At 36.0% G+C, this 20,419-nt stretch overlaps 1 protein-coding gene across 1 annotated transcript; it reads left to right on the forward strand.

Annotated features, from left to right (window-relative positions):
* The first annotated feature begins 1,357 nt into the window (after positions 1-1,357).
* Positions 1,358-20,385, forward strand: LOC140766599 (uncharacterized). Its single transcript, XM_073106028.1, has 35 exons — positions 1,358-1,648; positions 1,712-1,772; positions 1,852-1,946; positions 2,023-2,489; positions 2,600-2,804; positions 2,913-3,269; positions 3,541-3,691; positions 3,781-3,918; positions 4,120-4,201; positions 4,878-5,158; positions 5,262-5,375; positions 5,809-6,059; positions 6,216-6,458; positions 6,565-6,720; positions 6,905-7,042; positions 7,182-7,424; positions 7,534-7,661; positions 7,906-8,029; positions 8,532-8,696; positions 10,332-10,479; positions 10,593-10,693; positions 12,127-12,285; positions 13,835-13,882; positions 13,983-14,090; positions 14,568-14,642; positions 15,482-15,532; positions 15,603-15,749; positions 15,840-15,970; positions 16,772-16,859; positions 17,009-17,068; positions 17,133-17,382; positions 18,771-18,922; positions 19,004-19,074; positions 19,595-19,751; positions 19,847-20,385. The coding sequence occupies exons 1-35, from the start codon at positions 1,463-1,465 to the stop codon at positions 20,015-20,017; spliced, it is 5,502 nt and encodes a 1,833-aa protein (XP_072962129.1). The 5' UTR covers positions 1,358-1,462; the 3' UTR covers positions 20,018-20,385.
* The last annotated feature ends 34 nt before the right edge of the window (positions 20,386-20,419 follow it).

Raw genomic sequence — 20,419 nt, forward strand, 5'->3', positions numbered from 1 at the left:
ATCTACAATTAACAGTGTCTTCATCTTTTTTTATATGAATATTCAAAAGGTAAATGATGAGACAGGTTGTGGTTTTAACTTTCAAGGGTTTTGCACCTCATACCCTTGTGTGATTACTTCTTTCTTTTCTCCAATTTAATTTTTCTTCCTCCTATATAATTGAAAACTAAGATATTTTATACGTTTCATATATCCTCATGATCTGTTGGTTATATCTTCTGTTGGGGTGTTATAGCTTGTATATAATTTTTTTTGTATTTTCAGGTCAAATTTCTTCTTCTGATTCATAAAGTTCTTGGATGATCTTTATCTTCATATTTATCTCTTCTATGAAATTTAATATTATCTGATTATACAACAAGAGTCAATGATGATTTAGGTTAGGAAGGTAGAAATAAGCTCAGGAGAGTTTTTGCTGCTTTTGAACTTGATGTAAAAAGTATTTATCATCACCTTAAACCCCATAGAAGTTGAGATTGTTCTGAGAGCAAATACCGTTGATGGGGATTTGTTTGCAGGTACTGTTACAAATATGTGGTTGGCAATATATTTGAAGAAAAGCCTATTCTTATCAGTTTATCGGATTGCACGAACTTGGTAATCTCATGTTGATGTGTTGTCATTAGCACCTGGAATGTCTAGTTGAGGCCCAAGAAAGCGTAACATAGGAGCAACTGTTCAAGATGGTTGGTACGACTGGCAACTTACAAACAGAAAGTAATGGTTATCATGCTTCATATTAAAATGTTGATAAAGTTGTGTTGTGGAAGTCATGAAATCATGTAAAAATGATCAGGTCTTTTATGTGGAGTTAGGAAGGGATTACTTCATGCCAGTGCTTAAAGTCAAGAAATCTTTTTCTTCTTCTTCTTCTTCTGGTGTTCCAATTGATTTGTTTATCTTGCTATTCCAACTAGATTGATCATAAGTCGTTAGGAATTATTATTTGTTGCAGTTGTAATGGGACTGCGAGGGAGGTGGTGTGTATGTCACTACTCAATGCATGTAGATATCTCGTATGCATCATTATGATATGATGTGCTGTTCAATTTATCCGAGCATGATGTGCCATACTTTGATACTATTAAAATGGCAGAGAAAATGATATCATTTTGACCAAATTCAGATAGCATTTTTCTTCCTATCCGCAAGACGAAATGGAAACACACTAATATAAGTAATAAGTTACAAGTGTCAACGTTACACAACATGCGACTACGCGAGTGCCACGTTACTATGTACTACCATATTACTTTCCAGCAAGGTGGGTATGACCCGAACCCGACTCGACGCGACCCGATTTGGTATCGGATCTCACACCCGCTCGAAAGGACCTTCTTCCTCCTGGGTTTAGGGCTTTACGGCTTTACGGCATCAGGCATCAGGCATCAGTCATCAGTGGACACAATACTGAGAAGAGAAAGAAGCAAGCACGAGAGGCCGAGGAGAACCAACCGAAGAAATGGGCGATATACCTCCGCCTTCCCAAGAAACCCTCAAGCCCCACGTCGCTGCTCTCACGAGCAGCTTCGCCGCCGTCCCATCCGCCGCCGTTCCGGCGATCATCGACTGCGTCGTCGCCTCCGCTTCCATCCCACCTTTGCAACTCTTCTCCGCCCTCCTTCACGCTTTCCCCGATCCCACCGAGGTTAGATGAATCAATTTCATTACCCTCCGTATCGTTCCGCATTGCTGATTCCTTCTAACGCAGGCTCTTCAATCCAACTGCGTTGTGTCTCACACCGCCGCGCTCTGTCATCTGATTAACAACGGTAAGATTGAATCCTGGCGCCAAACTTTGGTGATCTGTTGCGTTTCTTGAATTATTTTTATCCGCTGGTGCTTTTATAGGGTCTTCGCATGAATCCCTGCGGTTGGTTATCTGGAGAGTGCTCGTGCCACTGTTGAAGACGATGGATTTGGGCCACTCGGAGCTTCTTAATCAGGTAACTTGGGATGTGTTCTTGTGTGTTCGGTTCTTATATTCGTCAATCTGTTAACCTAGAGATGGTCTCTTGGCAGATCGTTGGTTTGCTATGTAATGCTGTTTCCAAGAATCAATCGTGGGAGGTTGTGGGAGAAACAATTGTCCGGTTCTGCCTGAGGTCAGTGGGCCTTGGTGTGGGTCTGGTTCGGAACGATGAGCTGGCTGTTTACCATTGGAGTAATGAGGAATTCTTTGATCAAAATTTTGACGAGGTGTCATTGGGATCTTTACCTTTGTCAATGGCCTGCCGTGCCTTGACATACTTAACTGATTCTGCATTGAGAAGGAGGGAGAAAATATCTGTTGATGGTTGCAGCTCTTTGGATATTTTAGTCCAGAACTTGACATGGGACTTGTCCAGGCTGGCACTTGGGATGCTTAGACAGTCTGCAGAATATCGGTCCTGCGCAGTTAACATGATCCTTCCAGTTGTACTCAGATCGCTTAATGAGATTTCTCATGTCACAGTTTTTATTTGTGGGTCGCAATACACTATTTCTAGGTAGGAGCAGGTTTCTCTGTCTGCATGTAGTACAAATTATTGGATACGTTGCTTTTATGTTAATTAAGGGAATGCAGTAGCCCATTTGTATAATTGGTTTGGTGCCGCAGGTTCTCTTTTTTGAAAGATATATGGGAGTGCTGTACTTCTCTGTTCTCTTTTGGGCATGTAGAGCGACTTGATGCATTCAATTTGCTATCTTCGTATTTCTCGTTCCACACAGAAAAATGTGAAATTTTGAGAAAAGGTGATAACTATGACAATTTTGACATAACAAAGGTAAAGGAATTTTGGGAGGAAATTCGCAAAGGATTGGTATGTTTTTTCTACTTAAAAGTCTGTTGTATAATTCATGCAAATTTCTATTTGTTTGTGAAGAAGTGATAACCTGGTTATAGTCTATTTATCTTCCACTCATGTTAGGTCGATAAGCATGCTTCAGTAAGAAAGCAAGTTTTATATGTCATGAAAAGATTGCTTAGCGACTATTTCTCTTATACTGGAAGCCATTGTAATCAACTTGGCTCTGAGGATTCTAAGTTCCCTCCGGATGTGAAGAATACTTCAGCCACCACACCAGGATGCACAGCTTCACATTCTGCTATGACAAGAAGAGAACGGTGGGCTGATGAAGAAGCCAAGTCCTTAGGTGTTGGTGATGTATCCCGCATAGGTGAATGTTGTTTGAGTAGCCAAGACAGGTGGAAGGTCTTCCTATTACTCTATGAAATGCTTGAAGAATATGGCACACATTTAGTTGAGGCTGCTTGGACTCACCAGGTAAGTTTGTGTATCTTTTTTTCAAACGTTGGACATCTTAGCACATGCCTGTGCATTTCTCTGTGTTCTTATTTCTGTGACCTTACATGGTTGCTTTAGCTAGCAGTGATATGGCAAAAAGAATCTGATTTATTATCTGTTCTTGTGGTTTTGCATCAGAATTATAATACTAAATTATGTTTCTATGACTATATATTGGTTATCTTAATCTTTGCTGCATTGTTCTTTTCTGTCCATAGTTGGATTAATTGACTGATTTGCTCCTTTTCAGATAGCCTTTTTGTTTCAGTTCAGACCACAGAATAATTGTCTGAGTCCTCCAAACTATGGAGGTTATCATAATCAGATGGAAACACCAGAAGGAATTTTAAGCTGGATGACAGTATTGTGGGAGCGTGGCTTTTCTCATGAAAACCCGCAAGGCCAGTGCCATGTCTCTCTTTTTATCTGTAAAAAAATCCTGTAGATGTTTCTTTCTGTCATCTGAAAACTGCTGTTATGGATGTTGCAGTGCGGTGCTTAATTATGCAATCTTTTTTAGACATTGCATGGGAAAAAAATGAAAATTGCGCTCAAAGAGTTCCAGAAGAGTTTGTGCTTGGTCCTCTAATACGTGGGTTGAATGATGTTGTGCACCACAAGGACTTCGGTTAGTTAGTTTTATCCAGTAGTTGCTCTCATTTTATTAGCCAAGGGAAAAAGCTCCATTTACCAGAAACTTAATTTGTTTGATTATATTGCTAATTGCTCATTGGTTTGATGACCTTTAACAATGTTCCACATTGGCCTATTGACCATATAATTATATGCTTAGTCATGATTTTAGCATCATTTTCTTACTTTGCTGCAGGTGTGAGAGGTATTTATGATTCAAAAACTATCCAAGGTGCAATGAAGTTCTTTCATAATTTTTCCTATCATATGATGTTCAGGTATTGTACTTTTGTTCGATATTCAATGCTATTTTAGATCTATAACAGTGATGTACATCATGCGTAAATTTTGACTTAATATTGCTGAACAATGTAAATAGTGATATTGTTAAAATTTTAAGATTTAAAAGTTGATGAAATATCTCTGTGATGTAGTTCTGGTCGCTGTTATATGTATTTTATGAGGCCTTTTGCTTATTAATCTGAGCACAATATACTCGCTTTTAGAAGATGTTAGATATGGGCATGCAAGGGTGCATGTACTGCTCAGTCACTAGTCAACAAAGCATACTAACAATTGCTGTACACCAAATACATGAAGTATAGATCTATATTTTGGTTTTTTTTGTCCATTTTTCTTGGGAAGTTACGATTAATGTGTTTATCTTATAGAGGGCATTAGAAAGCTGCAAGGACACCTTCTATGCCTTGTGATAAAATGTGCACATCACCTTTCATGTATGTTACTGCATGTTCAACAATTATGGTTACATCAGCCACTGCATGACTTCAGACATGTATTTTTCTGGTGGAAATTGTTCCCACCAATGTCAAAAGAAAATCTTCACCAGTTTGCAGAGGAACTTTTATTTTAAAATTTTGAAGTTTTATGTATTTTGTGTTTACTTTTAATTAGGCAGATATTATCACTAAGGATGCTTTTATCTGATTACAGTGACCGTCTATTACTGGTTTGGAGTTTAGCATGTGCTGCTAGACAAGAGTCATTTAGCCGAGCTGGATTAATGACTCTTGCCTTTTGTATTGCTTCGTCTGCTGGTCAATCTGATATGCACGAGGGGGCTGATGTACCTTGTAGTACACATGCTTCTTTAGAGGTTAAAAGGACCAAGTATGGCAAGACTGTGCTGATCAGTACCACAGATGTATTGGATGCTTTAGGAATTGTTATCGAGAGAAGTAAACAGCACTTCAATCCAAATTATCGTCATAAAGGTTCATATTTCTGGGTAGATAAGGATGGAACATGATTTAAACTTTAGGACTGCTATTATCACAAAGTGAAATCTAGTTGACTCCTTACTTTCAATGCTTCCAGTTTGTGAGCAGGTCGTTCAAGCTGCAGTGTCCCTGATAAGTGCAACTGATGTCCCACTTGATTTGCTTTTGCATTTTCTTTCTAAAGTGCCTCGAGAGTTTACTGATCATTCTGGTAAGTGCAACTTTTCTCTTCTGAATTACAAATTTCTATCTTATTAACTTTGTCCTGTTAAGTTAGTCATTTGCTTCTTTAACTTATATTAACTACTTGATGTATGTTTCAATCCAACATTACCAGTTTAGTCTCTTGCAGTTCAAAGATTCATGCTAGTGTACGTTGAGTTGCATCAATACTCTTTTTCTCCATCATTGATGGCCAGCAACACGGAGTTTATTTTACTATACAAAACTTATAATTTGTGTGCCTTCTTCCTCTATCTACATGACTGATGGTTGACTTTTGGAAATTTACTATTTTTTTTAGATTTTATTTTGGTTTCACTCTCTTTGTTGTTCATTTTGTTCTCTTAGTGCTGTGACTTGAATCATCTTATCTCATTTCATTTTCGTTTGCTATTTTAAGTTGGAATATAATTGTTTCCTAGGACCATTGAGAGGAATAATGCAACGTTGGCTTCGAAAGAACAGGGTGCAATGCTCTGTTGACATCAATTCTCATTTTCTGAATGAGCTTATCACTTTCCCTACAAGCTTCATAAAGTACACCTACACAGCAAAAGGCTTGCTTACATTTGACGATGAAGACGTGGGTGCATGGGAAGCTGAGGCACAAAGGTGGGCAAGGGCTCTTCTTCTTGTAGTCTCAGAGGAGCAACATTTAGAACCAGTATTTATGGTCTGATTTCTTCTCGACTATACTATAGTTCCACTTTCTCTTGACTCTTATTTTGCTAATTGATAACAAGAAGAATCCCTCTATTGCTATCAATATTTTGTCAGCATTGTATAGTTATTTTATGACAGATCTAATTCTTTGATCTTGTTCTTGCAGTTCCTCAGAAACAATGTCAGCTGTCTTTCTGAGCAGGACTGTAATATAGATTGGATTCCTATTAAGTTTATCATTATCATTTTGAGCTTGGTTGAGGAATTTCAAATGGCTTGGAGGAAATCTATCCACTGTATTGAAGTTAGATCCGGGGAAGAACCTCATATGAGAAAGAGATCAGATCACTTCTCTCCTCTTTTATCTTCCCTTTCTGAAAAATTTACAAGATTGTTGTTTACTGTGATGGTGAGCAGATAATCCTAGTTTTCCAATACTACTCAGCAATATCTTCTGCTGGCTAAAGCAATTACAAACATGCTTTAACTAAAGTAACTTTATGTGTTTATTGCAGAAAGAGCTTGTGGCATTTGCTGAATCTGTTTGTCCAGTATTCTTGTCAACACATATACCAGAAGTTACAGAATTACCCTGTTCTGTCAAAGGAAAGCTCGGGGGCCCTAGTCAGCGACGTTTGCCTGCATCTATGTCTTCTTCCATTTTGCAAGCTGTACTTCCCTTTATTTTAATGTACTTAAAATCATATAAATAATAGGCTAAATTCAGCTGATTGTTTCACGAGCCTATTGGTATCTATCATACTTAAAATTAGTATATTACTACCTTTCACTTTAACGACATATTTCTAAACAATCTAAGTTGATGGTAATGGTATGTCTTTCTCTTGTCAACAGATTTTGTCGATGAGGACTATTGCTTGTGTGTCTTCATGGTGCACTCATGTTACAAAAGATGATTTGCTTGATTCTTCATTTGCCTTCCTCTGGGACTTTTCTTGGAAAGTTATCCTATCTCCTAATGGTGATACAGAGGCATGTTTTGTTTGCATATGAGATATTTACTGAGAACTTATCATTTTTGTTTTTAATTTTAACTTTATAGTCAAGTTTTATATTTTAGATTTATTATTGTTTTTAGTTTTTTCAATTTGGTTGTTTTATCCGAGAGTAGATTGGAGCAGAAGTTCGTTTAGCAGCATATGAAGCTCTCGCGTATGTTTTGAAAGCACTATCAGCTGCTTTTGCATCTTCGAATTTTGATCTTATGATGGCATACTCCATGTCAAAACAATTAGATGGAAAAGTTGAACCTTCATTAGATCTGCTGGCTATTAACTTTCTGGACAACATCAATGATCTCCTTACAAATGGAATTTTGACACGAAGCAGGCGAGCAGTTTTAATGTATTGGAAGGTGAGAATGTCACCTACATTTGGAAAGGATTTAGGAAAATCTTATGCTATAATAGCTTATGAGCATGTTGAATGGAATCTTGTATACTAACAAACCAATTGTGATTCAGTGGCTTTGTCTAGACTCCCTGCTGTCCATTCCTTACAATGTACGAGAGGAAGGAATTCATCTACAGAGTCCTCTTCCCTTATTTTCAGAGTCAACCCTGATAACCATTTTCTTTGATATCATTGAAAGGTCATTACTTATGATGTTTTTAAAACTTTTGATATATCTGAATTTTCTGTATAGAATGACAAGATGTTGCCAATTTTCAAAGAGACTTTCCTAGCTTTTCAAGTACTTCAATATTTTTTAATAGATGGAATTGGGAGAACTTGCAATATTTAAATGAGTTTTATGGCCTTCCTTATCTGATGTTAACTTTAATTTGAAAACTTGTTTGTGCAGTTTATTGTACTGATCTAATTTGTCTTTGCAGCCTTGAAAATGCTGGGGAAAATTCTGTTTTGTCCATATTGAGATGTGTGAGGTTGATATTGTCGATGTTGTGCTCTGGTAGATTGCATGAAGTTACTTCCTCACTATCTGGAATTAATTGTCAGGTAATATTCATATCATTTTACAATAGTTACAGTCGATCTGTTGGAAGTATGTCTTCGAGTGAAGTTAGATACCTGCATAGACAGAATATAGAAGACAAGGATATATTGATAAAGTGTCCTACTACTCAAGATTCTCATGAAGGGGAAGATGGGAGGACCAATTGTATGCAATGCATCACCAGCAGGGGTGTGCTAGCGTTAACCATTACATTAAGTGCTTCAATATGAGATATAAATCACGCTGGGAAAGAGATGAAATCGTCCTTTACCCACATTGTTCCCTCAGTGGAATAAACTGGTTACGCCTAGCTATAAGCCTACAACATCAAACCCTGATTTCCTATTCCTAGCTTAGATATGAATACAGATGGAAAAATACTTGAAATATTCTAGATATCTTACATCAATTATTTCATTTCTGATTTTCAGTACATCTCTTTACAAATCTATACAGTTTCTTCAGAAATGTCATGGTCATTTAAAATGTCTGTTTTCTCTGCAGATGATGATGCGGTTAGTGAAGTCTTCATGGATATTACATCTCAGCTGCAATAAACGTAGAGTTGCACCTATTGCTGCACTTCTATCTGCAATTTTGCATCCTTCAGTATTTGGTGATTCTAACATGCATGAAACACATGGAAACGAGCAAGGCCCTTTAAAGTGGGTCAGTTTATTTATAATCTACTGTTGATTTGTTGTTATTTATTCAATTTACAAGTTTCATAAGTACTCCTTTAATGGTTCATGACCTGTATGTTCTCGGTTGACATTAGATAAGATATAAACTCTTTGCTTATCTAAATATCTGTTTTGTTGATTCATTTATGCAATTTAAGTTGTCATGAATTGCAGTACAAGCCACCTATGTTATGATGCATTTCTGCATTCTGCAGTTACGCTCTTCAGTCTTCAGCCTTGCATGATATGGTATATAGTGCATTTTCTTTTCTTCTCCGGTTGATTGATTCAGTCAATCTGATAGAAGAGAAAACATAGACTTTGGCAACTTACCAGAATCTTTCCATGCAATTACATCCAAATTTTGATTTACTGACTCTCTAGTCTCAACCTTAGTAAATTTGTCAGCTTTTGTTTCAGGTGATAATTACTTACAAAATTTGGCAATCCCTTTTTTCTCGATTGAAATGGTACATTTACTAGCTTTACTTAATTTCCTACTGCCTTTTGGTGAAGGTATAACATGATAGCATCATAGCAGTTTGTTTGACAGAGATCTGACTTGAAACAAAATCGAGTTTGGAAAATGATCCATTCCAGCTGGTTGCAAATAGTTAGGTCTAGGAGAGTTAATATTTTGTTGCAGTGTGGTTTGTGGCGGGATTACAGAAACTATCGAGTACTTATTAGTTGAGTCTAGTAGTCTACTTTATAACCTATTGTGAGTTTGTGAGGAAACACACATGCCAAGGATTTGTGGTTGCATATTAGAAACAGTTTCTAGCTGGGGCCTTCGTCACCTTCAATTGGTTACATGGATCACAAGTTTGTAATTAGAAAATGTCAATCTTATAGTCATGTGGCTTGATATCACCTTGGTATGTGAAAGATAGCATGATGATGGGTAATTACTTAGTATCTCTCCCTTGGAAAAGGTGGCTGATGTGTTTCTCTAAGTAGGCTATCGATGTCTGCTGAATGATTTGATGAGGAAATACAGAAAATTGTCTGATGAGGTACTGTATAACTACTTTTTTTATCCCCATGGATGTTTAAGACAGACTTTTACTCTTGGTTTTTCTCCTATTCTCCCATAGGGCATCATGGAATTCTTATTTCATGTTCACAAAAGCTATTGGTTATGTTGGTGCGGACACCACTATTCGTCACATTTACTCTTGTATGGCATAAGAGAACTGCACTCATAACTCTCTAGTTTAATGAGGGTTTTGATTAGCCTTGCAGGGCTATTTTTGTTATTTTTTACTTATTAGGCTATTTTTATTCTTTTGCTTTGTTTTGCCTATATAAAGGCTTGTAGTCCTCTCTTTTTAATTAATGAATATTTAGAGAGTTTTAATATATTGAGCGCTTGTCGGTGGATTCCAATGTTGGTGGATTTCGACACCTCGGTTAGTGGATTCCTCGGATTTTATTACTTTTACTATATATTTTTTTCTCAGATCTACGATCAAAGAGTTTGTTCTGTATCATATGTGCTATTCAAATGTTCAATTTTTTTTGTAATCTTTTGCTTTCATTGATCTCTCTTTCTTTTGGCCCTGCTAGCTATAAATTTTCACTTGCAGAGATATGTGAATCTTATCTACACTTTCTGCAGTTCATTGAGAAACTTCTTGATGATGGCGCAAAAAGCCCTCGCACTATTCGACTTGCAGCTTTGCATCTAACAGGATTATGGCTGTTATACCCAAAAACAGTGAAATATTACATAAAGGAGCTAAAGCTTTTAGCGTTATATGGCTCTGGTATTCTTTTTCTCTTCTTTATTTGAGCATTATGATTTTGTTTTCATAGCGATAATTCTTCTCTCCTCTTGGATTTATGGTCTTTATGGATTTTGCAACAATTTTTGCTGCAGTGGCTTTTGATGAGGATTTTGAAGCTGAACTGTCTGAAAACCATGAAGCAAGAGCTGAAGTTTCTTTGTTAGCTCAAAGCCCAGATCGTGAGTTCACGGAGGTAAACCAATTTCAACACTTTTGGGGACCTACATAACAGTGATAATCACTTGATGACCCCCTGTTGAGAGTAATGGGCAATGGTGCTTATGAAGATCCACCTTTTTTTGTCTTCATTCTACTATGGGGTTCATCAATCAGGCTGAATGCTTGCGTCATCCTTAGATAGAAGTTAGCTTCTTCTTCTTTTTTTGCATCAAGTGTCACATGCATCGTTTTGTTTTCATGCTTATAAGAAAGGGCATTGAATGCTACATCGTTTATTATAGGGAGGAGGAAATGTATGAAATTCTCTTGATTTCAAGTAGGGCTGTCAAAATGATAAAGCTGGCTCGAAATTGGCTCGATAAGGCTCAATCAAGTTTGCTCGTTTGTAAATGACCTGACCTTGATTTATTGATCAAGCTTTGTTTCCTTAAGCCAGGTTAATGTTCCACTAATCTGGTTCTGACAGCAAATACCTTTTTTTCCAAAACATGGTTACCCAATACCTACTTCTCCATAAACCTAGTTTAGAGTATCAAATTAAACTAGTTTAACAGTAAAGTCAAATTATCATTTTGCCATTGATAAAGATATTACTTTGATCAATTGTTATTTTGATCCTTTTCTTCGCTCTCTTTCCTCACAAGCCTTTTAAGTTTTAATAATTTATATCTTTCCTTTATTATAAAAGGTATTTTGGTCAATTGAAATAAAATATCTCCTAAACCTAAATATTCTTGTTTAAGGACTACCTTTTCATGTTAAATAGAAAATAACGATGACACCAGTAATCCGTTTACAATCAACACTTAATTCCCTAAGCCCTTTTAAGATAACTTATTCAAGGTTAATAAATGAGAGTAGGTTAACCAGGTTTTGGAGCTAACCATCATCCAAACACCACCATAACTTGTGGTGTATAACTAATATAAAATATGATTTTTCATTTTTGTGTATATCAACTATACATGTAGTAATAGGAGGAATACGAACAAGTTCCGTTTTATTTCAGAATGAATTATTTTGATATATGATGCATTCTATAAGTCATTATATTGCATTTGCTCATAATTAACCCCGTCTTAGACAGAAATATCTTGCATGCTATAGGGCATGTACAACCTAACCACGCTTTATGTGTTAGGGTTTTGGACAGCTCGGAAATTGTTGTGTCTATATTATGGTGGATCCTGAGTGACTATTGGAAGAAAGTCATGAGCAAGAATAATTGCATAATACCAGGACCTATTCCAACTAATTATATATGTAATCATAAGCACTGTTACATATCCTTCTTGAGTATTTCCTCTTACCGGAACTCTTGTTTCATTCTTTGTAGCTTATGGCCTTTAAAATTCTTTCTACCATTATTGCGTTGTTATTTTTCTTGTGGACCTTTCATTTGTCTTAACATTCATATTACTACAGTTCATGTTCTACTATTTTCAGGTGTTCATCAATACAGAGCTGTATGCTCGTGTATCTGTTGCTGTTCTTTTTCACCAACTGGCAAATTTAGTGAAAGGGGAGGGAGAATTAAAAGGTGAAGATTCTTTGGCTGTTCGTCATTGTGGGAAACTTTTTCTACTAGAACTCCTTAATTCAGCGGTATGGGCTCATCAGATTGTTAATATATTTGAAATTCAGATCCAAATGTTGTAGTATTTTTCTCAAATCACATAGCTGCTTAGTTGTGAGTAGTACTTGATTTATTAAGATTACTAAGCTAAGTAGGTGCCTTGCCGTATTATTTATATCTGAAGTATTATAAACATCTGATAGTCTACATAAATTATGTTCCATTTGTATTTTGCGTTTTTTGGAAGTTCTGTATTCTTCCTTCTTTGGCATGATTGCATATGGGGCTTATAAATTAAAAAGATGTAGACATGCTACTGAAGCTTCATCTAAACCAATACTAGAAATGAATCTATTGTTCCAATTTTCAACTAATGAGTAAATAAAGTATAGATTACAACTACATAAAGTTGTAAGTCTTAATTATGCTAAGTAGGTGTCTTTCTTTCTTATAATATTTTTAGTACTATAAAAATCTTATAACCTAGCTAAATACTAGCTACATATATTTATATTTTGGACTTCTTGAGATACACTGATGCTTTCTTTACTCTTGATTACATATGGAACTTACTAACAAGTAATTAATTCAGAAGGATTTTGACAGGCTACTCAAGGCTTTTCATGCCGTTGGCATGAGGAATGCCGGTTAGCCATCGGCACTGTACACCACAATGCCAAATAATATTAACCAGGTGTGGAGTTGGTCAACATGGCACCTGCATAGAACACAGTTCAACATGTGTTGGAGGTGGAGTATCAAGATACTCCCCTGTACCCATGCTGATGAAACACCGATGTGGTATGTGCTGACCCTACTAATTGGCACTCCAGGCACAATAATCTATGAAGCTATTATAGTTTCATCGAAGTTAATATTACATTTGAGTCTATTCTATCCAAGTGATAAGTACACACTGTGTACGATAGTACTTTGTTAAATTGTAATCTTTATGAAGGCAAGCTGGTTTCTTGCCCTTTTATTATATTGAAGAGACTAGAACATCTTATAGCTTGGTCATTTTCAGGCTTTCTGTGTATTTTGCACTTTATCACCTGGATGCTTCCAAACTAGGTTTATCACAAATGGGGCTTACCGGTCCTGTGAATTGCAGTGAGGACATTGCTAACTCGCTATGCAAATTTAGCCGCTTACCTTACCAATCAACTGCTTTTATGTACTTGCTTACCAGTTATATGTTTATGACATTTAATCTGAAAATCATTCTAGGAGAAAAAAAAATCTTATGTAATAGAGTTAGATGGGTTAAACCATGGCTGATCCTCCTTGATGTCTATTGGTGTTAATGTTTATGACAGCATGTGAAAATGGAAGGAACCAGGACATCATCTAATATAGTCAAAACTGTATAGTGTGATTCCTAATCTTCACTCCTTCTAGTATTCAATTAAATTTCGTTTGCATTCCTAGGAAATTTAACACAGTAAAAAAATGTATGGTGCTTTAATTGATTTTTCTTAACTATTTCTCATGATGTCTGCGATCACTTGTCAGAATTATGCCATAAGTAAAGTGACCTTTGGCATCTACTATTTACTTGTTTTTCTGTTATTATAGGTCAATGATAAAGATCTTGCTAAGGAACTATACAAAAAATATAGCAGTGTGAGTATCTTCTTTAACTCAGTTTCTTCCTTTCTGGTTGAAATTAAACTAAGAAACTAGTTGGTTCTATAATATTTGCTAAAGCAAACTCTTTTATCAGGTCCATAGGCGTAAAGTTCGTGCTTGGCAAATGATATGTGTGCTATCTCACTTTGTTGAGGAGGATATACTCAAAGAAGTTACTTGCTATTTGCATTTGTGTCTTTATGTAAGTATATGTCTATTTTCTTTTTAATTTAGAAATAATCTGAAATCTTATTTTCTCCTTTCCTAATCCTTCATCAATATCTTTTGCTAACCATTGCACGTAAGATGCCTAGTTTATGAAAAATGTATTGTACTAATCAGGGACTTAATGGTATTCATAAAAATCACTTTACAGTTGCAAAATGATACGATCAATGCATTCTTTTAATGTGTAAGCACCATATTGAGTGTACAGTTGCAAATTCTTGTTAATGTGTAAGCACCATATTGAGTGTTTAGAGAACTGTCTTTTGAGAATCTAACAGGTAAAGATTCTAAAAAAGTCAGAATTGCATGTCTATGTTGCTGTATCTCATGTATCATGTGAAGAAGAAGAGTTAAGATAAAGATGTACATTCTTCTTTTGGCCCTTGTTGGTACTCTTTTCTGTTGCTGGTGGTATTACTTTGACAATTGCTATCTTTCTCCTATTATGCAGAGGAACAATTTACCAGCTGTACGACAGTATCTGGAAACATTTGCTATACAGATTTACTTAAAATTTCCAACACTGGTGAGAAGTGTTTCTGCTCTCTACCTGTTATCTTAATTCAGTAATTTGTTAAGTTAAATCATCTTAGCTTTCTCTTTTTCATCTCATGATTCTCAATCAATGCATTCTTTTAACTTTTAGTGGGACTTTGACCTATAGGTTCATTAAATAGGATCCAAATTTTAACCTTTTGAAATGACCCTTATTTTGGTTTGCTTCCTTTTTCATTTAGTGAGGAGCTTAGTTTCTTGGTACCAATAATTTCTTCTTATTGATCGTTATATATCCTTGCCTTTGTGACTTCTTTTCTTAAAGGCAAAAACCTTTGCCCTTTTCTCCATAAAGAATCAATTGTGCATGTCAGTTTATCATATTTGTTTGTTATTGTGCTAGTTTCAGGTAGGGAACCCAATCTTATTTCATGTATGTTAGGCGTAGTTATTTTACAATGGATGATCCAAAGCAATCTGTAGCCAATGACCTTAGATTTCCTTTTTCTCTTTTCTTTTTTCTCTTTTCTCTTTTGTTTTGCATCCTCATTCTCTTTGTTCTTATATCCAAGATTCAAAAAATCACATAAAACTTGTATGATTTCGACAAATGGAATACTTCTGTTGTACCTCTTGCATAAAAGAAGAAACATTTGCTATAAAGTTAAACAACGTCTGAATACTTTAAGCTTTGTTTGATTTGAGATTAAGCCCCTGACTTGATTAGTCATATTTCTTAGTCTTGATTTTTTTAGAGAGTAAACTTAATTAGATATAAAAAAAGATAAAAAGATATTTGGTTACTAAACCAATTTGAGGGTCTCTAAACTCAAAGCAAACAAGGCCTTACATCTTTGTAAACTGTTGCAGGCTGAAGAGCAGCTAATTCCTATTTTCCACAATTATGGCATGCGATCACAGGTAAATGCTTGGCTGTATGACTGACTTACCATTTGTGTATATTAATTAAATGCAATTTCATTGTATGCAGGCACTTTCTTCTTATGTGTTTATAGCAGCAAATGTAATCCTACACTCAAATGAAGTGCCTGTTCAGATAAGACATTTGAACGAGCTACTTCCTCCAATAGTTCCATTCTTAACCTCACATCACCACAGTTTACGTGGTTTCACCCAGGTACAGATTTAGTTTTGAAGTGGTAAGTTCAAAGTTTTTTGAACTATTCTATCCAGTGTTCCTTTAAGATCTCAACCATTAATGTTACAGTTACTTGTTCATTGTGTCCTATCCAAATTGCGTCCTGCCTTGAAACTTCATACTTCAGAAGTTGCTCCCTTAGAGAGGAAGTGCTTTGAAGATTTGAGGACATATTTGACAGAAAATACTGACTGTGCGAGGTATTGTCTAATTTCACATTGAGAACTTGCTTCTTTTTCACTGTAGACACTTGTTCTCTTGACATGACCTTGAGTCCATGGGAGGTTTTCTGCAGTCCGTGTTATGATGACCTTATTTGCCTGTACTGCCTTATAAGATGAGGAGCAGTTGTTAGGCCTTAAACAAATTTTCTTATTAAGTGTTCTGTTTGTATTTAGCTCACTAGGTAGAGGAGGTTGTAATACCATTATTCTATTATGTACCAAGGATTTAAGTGCCTCCAACACTGTGCATGTCATTGGACCGTCTGAAAGGTATGTGTCATTGGCTCGGCACTGTGTTGACACTGACATGAAGGGTTGTCCCCGCAGCACTTCCTTGTTGGAGAAGGAAGGAGAGCACAAAGATTGAGAAGGAATAGCAGGAGATAACAGGCAGGAGCAGGAGTTTCAGAGGCAATGATGAGGAGGACAAGCAGACAGTATTTTAGGGTTTATAAATAATCATGACAGGGCAAGGGCATTTATTGAAGGACAATGCGATCTCATTTTACTACCATGATAACTGCCACAATTACTAAACTGATCGTTGTATTCTCTCAAATTGCAATAAGTAGTCAACATGTTTAGTAGTTTTTCCTGATTCTCTCTTTTTCGTCTGTATAGAATCTTAGATTACTTTAAGCAGTTTTTGACATGTATCATTTCTCATACTGATGAATAATCAACTTTTCATCTTTGTACTTTGCCTTCTGGATCACAGATCTGTAAATTTGGACACTCACTTTATAGGGAAATACCTCATGCCTCATTTCTTTTCAGGCTAAGGGCATCCATGGAAGGTTTTCTGGATTTTTTTGATCCCAATACATCTTCAACTCCTGTAGGAGTATTTAGTGCTCGTGTTGAGGTTCAAAATACTAATTTCCTTTGATGCTTTCTCTAATAAAATTTTTGAATATAATATTGTTACTCTCTCAACATTTGCACATTCTTATGATGTGAATTATGCAGAGTCTGTAGATGGATGGATTAACAATTCTAACTCTTTCCATGTAGGGATCTGACTTTGAATGTGTTCCGGTTTCCCTTATGGAGCAAGTGATTGAGTTCTTAAATGTAAGCTACGACTTAGTGTATCTTTTCTTCTTATTGCTGCTATCTCAAACTTTGGCAATTCCAGGATGTGAGGGATGAGTTAAGATGTTCTGTAGCAAGGGATGCCATGGCCATCAAAAGTGAAAATCTAGCAGTTCCAGATGAAGACAAACACGATTCAACTGATGCCAATACAGTTGAGTCATTACAAATTTCTAAAGATATCTCTCTAGATTTTCAGAAGAAAATTACACTGCATAAGGAGCGAAAACAACCCATGGACAATGATGCTGACAGCATTCTAAGCAGTACTGATTTCTCTAGATTGCTTTTAGGTAAGTATGTTCATAACATAGATGTTTTCTGCTTCCTGAAGCATTATCCTGCTTTCAGTTCTTTCCTTACCATAGGCAGCTAAAATTTCTAAGTTCATTTCACTTATAGTATTATCTATGGTCCTAGTTGTAAATTATGTTTTTCCTGAGCAATACTGGCAGTGCCTGATTCCGGTCAAGCAGCTTCGTCCTATCTTCTCTTTGTTGCTTCACTCTTTTCAAATCCCAGACATGTACAGTTAATGAATCACCTAGTGTTGAACTTCCTCGTTTGTTGCAAAATATGGAACTTCATAAATAAAAATTATTTATTAAATACACTATCCTATTTGTAGACATAACAAGCAACGTGCTCTGTAATATCTAGATGGAGAATCAGTATCTTCCATTATAGTTCAGCTGATGTCAAGCGTGCACACTATGTTTTGCGCAAGAGCCGTTCTATGCAACCATCAGGGAACTGTCAGCTTTATAGACCATGTTCTAGTACAGCTATAAAAGATGGGAGGTCTTGCAACTCATAATTTTTTTGGGTTTTTTTTGCATATATACTTCTCCAAAGTTCCTTATTTCCATAGATACCTTCTAATTTTGTATTTGCATGTATATCCTTTAAAACCCACTGTGTTTTCATGAATGCCCTTCAAGTTAATTTTTAACTGTTGGAAGTTAGAAAGGTGAAAATATATGGATAAACTTAAATAAAAGGAACGTATGCAAATAATTATCCTAATAATTTAACTTTTTTGTGGGTTTTCTGTCTTTTTACAGTTGACTTGACGGAATTTTAACGGTTAGTTATGTTTGAAGGTATCCATGTAAAAAACTAAAAATAATGACTTTAAGGGTTATCTGCGCAAAAACCAAGTATTTTTCAGGGATATATATATATGCAAATATTAACTTTATAGAAGTATACATGCAAATAAGATATTTTAGAAGGGTATACATGCAAAACCCTCTTGTTATTCCTGTGTGGTTCTAGACTAATTATAAAGTATAAGCCTATCCGTGGTTATGCATTTGTTTCCTTTAACTATTTAGCTGCGCTGTAGCCTTCTAGGCATCCCATGTGGAGTTCAAAGGGTTGATAATTGATTACCATGAATGGTCTGCCTATATTCACTAATACACTTAAAGACTCAATCCATTTGGAGGATTGTAGCTGGGATCTAAAAGATCCTAATGAATATTCCCCAGTAAGATTGTGTTGCATTTCCAATTTTTTTAAATGGATGAATTTATTTTATATCATGAATATTCCGCACTACCTATTTATGGCTAATGGTTTGCTGTTTGTGGGATACCATGAATAACACATTCCGTGACTTATGCAGTTATGTCTACAATATTTTGTCTTAACTTTGGATTCTTCATGCTATTACCAGAAATGGAAAAGGAAGATCAGCTTTTGAACTCGGTCTTGCAATCAAGAAGTCAAGCTGTAGAGAGGATAAAGCAAAGCCAACAACAGCTTATCCTTGTCGCTTCATTGCTTGATCGTATACCTAATCTTGCTGGATTAGCACGAACTTGCGAGGTTATTCATTACAATGACAACTCACTGTCTTAAGATTCCATCAATATATCCTTATCGCCTCTGATGAACTGATTTTATCAGGTTTTTAAAGCAGCCGGTTTAGCCATTTCTGATGCAAGCATTCTTCACGATAAACAATTCCAACTCATCAGGTAACTTGAACTATGGTGGCCTGCGCATGCCTGTTCTATCTTTATATGTTTTGGATATGAGCAGGAGCCTTTGTCATTTAGAATGTCAATTTTATTGTATTAAATGAGGCGATATTATTCTTTCCTACTTTTTTTTTTCCTTTGAGATGTGTTGGTAATTTTGAAGATTAAAAGTATAATCATAAGGTTTATATTTCTATGTTTTCTCAAGATTCATGTCCAAATGGTCATTTTGTATACATTTTAAAGCTGCCATAAAAATCTTCTGTCATGACCCACTTGTGTGCTATACTGCTATCTAGTTATCTATGAACCTGTCACTTCAGAAACTAGTATTACTAGTTGGTATTCATAATTTAAAAATTGCAATTGATGAAAACAACCGTAGAACTTTCCAATGATGTCAACAAGACATTGACAGCTCCCTATTAAGATTACCTTTTTACTTTTTTTTCCCATTTATATGTGAAAGGCAAATGTTTGGATAGTTGTGTTACTAACAGTTCTTTCTCCTATGCAGTGTGACTGCTGAAAAATGGATACCCATCATAGAGGTTCCAGTCAATAGCGTTAAAGTTTTCTTAGAGAAGAAGAGGCATGAGGGTTACTCCATCATAGGTCTGGAGCAGACTGCAAATAGCACATCCCTTGACCAGTATAATTTTCCACATAAAACGGTTTGTAACAATTAATTGAGTGCCCATTTCTGTATTGATTTGTGAAACAAAGTAAAATCCTTTGATCTTTACAGACTTTTTCTTTCGTTTACAAGGTTCTGGTCCTGGGGAAGGAGAAGGAGGGCATTCCTGTAGATATCATTCATGTCCTGGATGCTTGTGTAGAGATTCCTCAACTGGGGATTATAAGGTCGCTAAATGTTCATGTAAGTGGTGCCATCGCACTGTGGGAATATACTCGGCAGCAAAGATGTAGGCAACCATGATCTATGCTCGATTAAACCTCAGACTGACTTTGGATAGGAACAAACTGGTAGTTGAAAGAACGTCAGAGTTACTATTAAAGAGTAAAAGAAAGGGAACAAAGAAGAGTTCCCAGTATGATTCAATCAGTCTGCAACATTCAACGTGCTGACGAATTTGGGCAGCTATGTGATTGATATCCAATCGACTTGTGTCTTACGTCTTGTTATCAATTAGAGAAGTATGTTTGGCCCCAATGTATCACGATCCAAGTAAAGGTGAATGCTGAAATTTGTGAGTAATAACAGGCCACTAGAAACAATGAACTGCAGCTGAATATTACCATTAAAATGTAATTCTTTTCAGATAGAAATCTGAAGTTGAGACAGGAGATCAAGGTTTTCCATGTCACATGCCATTGGCGT

This window comes from Typha angustifolia, chromosome 9 (genome assembly GCF_048772165.1).
Source record: "Typha angustifolia cultivar Huaian chromosome 9, ASM4877216v1, whole genome shotgun sequence".
Taxonomy (NCBI): domain Eukaryota; kingdom Viridiplantae; phylum Streptophyta; class Magnoliopsida; order Poales; family Typhaceae; genus Typha; species Typha angustifolia.

Coding starts and splice junctions, on each gene's coding strand:
- LOC140766599 (XM_073106028.1), top strand. CDS start 1,463: ATGGGCGATATACCTCCGCCTTCCCAAGAAACCCTCAAGCCCCACGTC. Junction 7,043..7,181: donor CTCCTAATGGTGATACAGAG/GCATGTTTTGTT, acceptor ATCCGAGAGTAG/ATTGGAGCAGAAGTTCGTTT. Junction 14,091..14,567: donor ATTTGCATTTGTGTCTTTAT/GTAAGTATATGT, acceptor CCTATTATGCAG/AGGAACAATTTACCAGCTGT.